General features: G+C 29.3%; 1 protein-coding gene across 1 annotated transcript; it reads left to right on the top strand.

The window, feature by feature from the left end:
- The first annotated feature begins 2,932 nt into the window (after nucleotides 1-2,932).
- LOC120071806 (heavy metal-associated isoprenylated plant protein 45) lies at nucleotides 2,933-4,356 on the top strand. Its single transcript, XM_039024193.1, has 3 exons — nucleotides 2,933-3,393; nucleotides 3,686-3,761; nucleotides 3,891-4,356. Exons 1-3 carry the CDS (start codon nucleotides 3,163-3,165, stop codon nucleotides 4,022-4,024), a joined length of 441 nt encoding a protein of 146 aa, XP_038880121.1. The 5' UTR covers nucleotides 2,933-3,162; the 3' UTR covers nucleotides 4,025-4,356.
- The last annotated feature ends 741 nt before the right edge of the window (nucleotides 4,357-5,097 follow it).

Raw genomic sequence — 5,097 nt, 5'->3', positions numbered from 1 at the left:
TGTTTAATATAAAAATATTCATTTATATCCATTTGAATTGATTAAATAAATAATTAATGAAATAATATATTAAATGATACTAAATTTAATTTATGACTTTATAAATTGTTATCTTATATTTTATTAAGTAATTATTTAATTTTGATTTCTATATATAATGTTGGTAAAATAAATACAAATATTTAATTTGTTGGCATTAATTATCTTATATATAAATTCATACATTTAAATCTAAGGTATACTCCGTCATATGTGATCCAAACGGACTGTTATTATCAAGAATAAACCATTGATACATAATCTAGGTATCTGTCCATTCACCACAAAGCTTATTTTATTAGAAATTATTCTTTTATATCGATATTTCTTCTATGGTATATCAACAGTCTCTTCTTGCCTCCTCTACGCACTAGGATCGATGTCAAGAAAAGTCAAAAAAAGGTATAGCTTTGTTATGGGTTGAGTTAGGTGCAAAGTCTATTTGGTGTGGCCCATGAGACGGACATAGTTTTCCAGGTTTAATAGTCAAGTCGAGGGATCCTCAAAAGAGGTAATAAACCTCAGTCGTAAGTCAAGTCAAACGATTCATCTCAGTGGTTCCCTATTTATATCAATAAAACTCGTGTACAAATGCTAGACTACAAGAGATATACAACATCATCTACTTGACTCAATACTATTAATGTTCAATACTAATTTAAGAATCAAAATGTGTTGGGACGAACACCATATACCGATATTGAGATTCTGTCTATAAATACTCGTGAATAATCCATCACAATCAAATCACCTTAATCTAAAATCACGCATCAACAAGTTCAAAATCAATCAAAATAGTAATTTCATGTGATTATAGGATACATCACATACATTTATATATCATTTCAATTTAAGACAAGGAATACAATCCCACAAGAAAAATGCCTTTAGACTCTTGGACAAAACACTTACAATGCAACCCACTTTAGTTTCATCAGCCAACAAATAAGCCTAATCCTTAATTAATTAAAAGTTTTGTCACACCATTAAAATATGCATCTTATATTTAATAATAGAATAGAGTTCACAACCATACACATATAAGTGTACACTTACTACTTAGCACATAAAAAATAATTGGTGACATAAAAAAATTAGGTCAATAGCAAGTATTTAATCAATGAGGCAGAAAAGTGAAAAAAACAAACCCTTTATTCTTCTATTATTTTGGACCACAAATTTAGTGTCCTTTCAAGACTGTGTACGGTTGAATGAATGAACATTTCTTTCAATTAATATTAAAGTTCAACATTCATTAATCATAGCATAAAAAATATCATCACTATATAATAATATTCTACCAATATAAATGCATGATAAAATGATTTAGAAGAAGAAAAAGAGAATGACTTATTACTTTTTGTGAGTGGATTTCAAAAGACAGTTTAGAAAAAAAGGTGTAAATATAATAATAATAATAATAAAAATGGGGTCCAGTTGGAAGAGCAAAATGCAAATAAAAGTCCAGTTGTTATCCTCTCTATCCAAACAGGGAACATGTTACATGCTTATGTTGCATTATTTTAAGGCTTTTTCCAACCAAGCTTTTTCATTATTTGTTCCAAAACTCAGCAAAACTCACGTGACTCGCACGTGCATAACATGACTCCTTGAATCTCTCTGCCCCTTTCCTCATGACTGAATTTCCCAAAATACCCCGATCCTCACATGGCCCATAATCCGAATACATAGGCCAAAATATAATAATAATAATAATAATAATAATAATAAATCATGCAAAATATTCAATAATTTAAAAGCTGATGAAAGAAATGAAGTGATGGGCTCCAATAATTGTATCCCCATCCTCTTCAATGCCACTATAATATGTATATAAATTATATACATTAATATTTGTTGATGGACGACAAAGGACAAGGCTGTCAGCCCAAAATAGTCCCGTCACCCGCAGGTGGGCGGTGCCCAAAGCCTTTGCTTTTTGCCTCTTTCCTGCTTCTGGCTTGCTATCTTCACCACCAACAATCATTTAATTTCATGCTACACCCCACCTTCAATTGTTCATACTAATATCCATTTTACTTGTTTTTCATTATTCACATAAGCGTAATGAATTTTTATTTATTCATAATTAGATTATTTTTTCCCCTAAATTTGCAAACATTATATTGTTTGATATCATTGTCCTCATATATTACCGTTATCGAATGGTAATAGTAATGATAGCTATGTCAGATTCATAATTCTTCTACTATAATGACAGCTATGACAAATTCATAATTTTCCTACTGTAACGGTAACGTTACAAAAAATGAAAAATCGTTCAAAAGTATATGAAAAAAGCTAGTGGGTCTTATGTAATTTTTAAACACAATCGGGTTGATCAACTCTCAACTTCGCAATTGGATTGCGTTTGCTTATTACGAATTCGAAAGTAATCAAATGAGGCTCTTATTCTAGATTACCATTAATGGATTACGTTTACGTAGAAAAGTAAGCATGGCCTAAATTTCTACATTAGCAAGATAAGAAAAATAAATCACGAGCATATAAATGAGTGACAATATCTCTATTGACATGAAAACTTTTAAGTGAAATCTTTTAAATAACGAGATACTATGTTAAATCATTGTTTGACCCAAAAATTTAAATTGAAAGATGAAGGTAAATTTAATATTATAACACCAAACAAAAAGTGACAGTAAACTTATGTCAACAATATCATAACTTTAAAAAGTAAAACAACATACTGAAAAGGCTTTGTAATAAAAAAAATGAAGTTAAAATTTAATAATTTGGTTGATTAGTTTGGGTTGGTTACCACTTATTAGCTGCAACCCCCATAGCCATTATCTGTTTGCCTCTATTTTATCATTCTGCTATAAATACCAATTTTCTACTTCTTCAAACTATATATTTCTTTTTGGCCATTATACCTGCCCCTCTCAATTTCTTGAGAGAGAGAGAGAGAGAGAGAGAGCCAAAAAAGTTATCTTTAGTTATATATATTCAGTCTGTCCACTCTTATTAATAATGATATTCACTTGATTTCTGCAGTTGGGATTGGTGAGAGGCAGTTGTGGAAAAGCATGGAGAGATAGATAGATCACTTTAAAAAACCAAGAATTTTGTGATCCTTTTGAGTTTGAGTGTTGTTTTGTAGTGATGGGGAAGAAGCTGAAGAAAATGGCAAAGGTCTTTGATTGTTTCAGTCCCTCATCTTGTACTTCTTCCACCTCTTGTTTTTGCATAAACTCCATGGAAGTTCAAGATGAAGAAGATGAGTTTTTTGACAAACAGCCACTCATTGCCACCAACACCAAGGACAATCAATTGCTCACATTGAAGGATGTTGTCAATGGCAACCAGACCTTAGCCTTTCAACTCAAGCCCAAGGTTCTATTTTATTTCCTATTATTCCATTTGTTTTTAGTCGAAGTTGAGCTTCAGTTTTGTAACTATTTGGTTTTTAAAAATTAAGTCAAATTTTTTTTTTAATTTTTTACCTTGAGCGTTGAATTATTAGTTGAATTCGAAAAACAGAAATAAATTTTTGAAAACTGTTTTTTTTCTTTTTAATATTAAAAATTCAATGTGGTTTTTAAAAACATTTGTAGAAAGAGACCTATGAAACTGGGTCTTAATTCTTTTAAGAATTTTGAAAGAGAGAGTTGTTTTGATTTTGCAGATGGTGACACTGAGGGTGTCCATGCACTGTAAAGGCTGTGCAAGAAAAGTGGAGAAACACATTTCAAAGATGGAAGGTAAGTCTTAAGATTAGACATAATTAAACATCATCATTACACTAATTTTAATTAAGTAATTAATTTTGATATATGTTAAGTTTTATTATTATTTTTTTAAAAAATAAATGTTTTGAAAAACGAATACAGGAGTGAGCTCGTACACAATAGACTTGGAGACGAAGATGGTGATAATTATTGGAGACATTCTGCCGTTTGAAGTGGTGGAGAGCGTTTCTAAAGTCAAAAACGCACAGCTTTGGCAATCTTCCCTAGCTTCATAATCATAATCATCATCATTATTATTCAATATCCACAAATTAATTAAAATATATTATTTATTAATTAGAAATGTGTACATTTTTTTTTTTTTTTGGTAAAAGTAGAACAGAGGGATCGGAATTTTGCGGAGAATATTTTCGTATTCTCTGTAATTTTGTGTTTTTAATTTCGATATTCTATATATCGACTATTATACTATAAATTGACCGTATGTGATGCGATTTAATTTATAGGAATTTTTAATAGGTAGAATGTTGAGTATTTATATGTTTGTCTGCGCAAAAGAATTAATGTTTCTAACTTAAATACATGCATATATGTTTTATGTTTACCACATTCATGTGGACTCAATAATTTTTTTAATAAAAAACTTAGGTGGCATGTCTTTATCCTTTTAATTACAAAGGATAATTATAAAAGGTAACATTTTTAGATTAATAGTTATATAGCAACGTTTTTAAAGAATTACAAATATAACAAAATCTATTAGTGACAGATACTATCCCTGATAGATTCTTATTAGCAATATAATCTATCTTTGATAGACTACTTGATTTGGATCTAAATTTTGTTATATCTGTAAATTTTTTTGTATTGTGTTATATCTACTAATAATTTGGATCCGATTGTTATATATACAAAAAGCATATGCATACTATGTCTACGAAGTAGAGTGTAAGGATTTCGATATGATTTTAGTGGAGAGACTTCAAATTAAGATATATAATCAACTTGGACATGTGACAATGTGTCAAATCAAAGTCTATGCGCAATTATTTATCTCATCACATTTTGTGTATTAGTTTGTTTGAATTAAAGGTGCAATTTTAATGTACACTATTAGACAAATAAACGTAGCCTCTTCTTGTTCTACTATCGTATATATTTTTGTAAACGTTTTGGTTCATTTTAAATTTTTATACATTTAGTTAAAATATAGCCAAACATTAGGGTCTAAAACCGTGCAAAATTGCTTAGTTGTTCTTTTTTATTTATAAACACACTTAATTTATCCAAACAAAAAAAAAAAGTTAAGAGTATAACAAATGAACATGCATGCCAAAATGAGTATAAT

Source organism: Benincasa hispida, chromosome 2 (assembly GCF_009727055.1).
Source record: "Benincasa hispida cultivar B227 chromosome 2, ASM972705v1, whole genome shotgun sequence".
NCBI lineage: Eukaryota > Viridiplantae > Streptophyta > Magnoliopsida > Cucurbitales > Cucurbitaceae > Benincasa > Benincasa hispida.
This window is presented reverse-complemented; position numbering and strand designations above follow the sequence as displayed.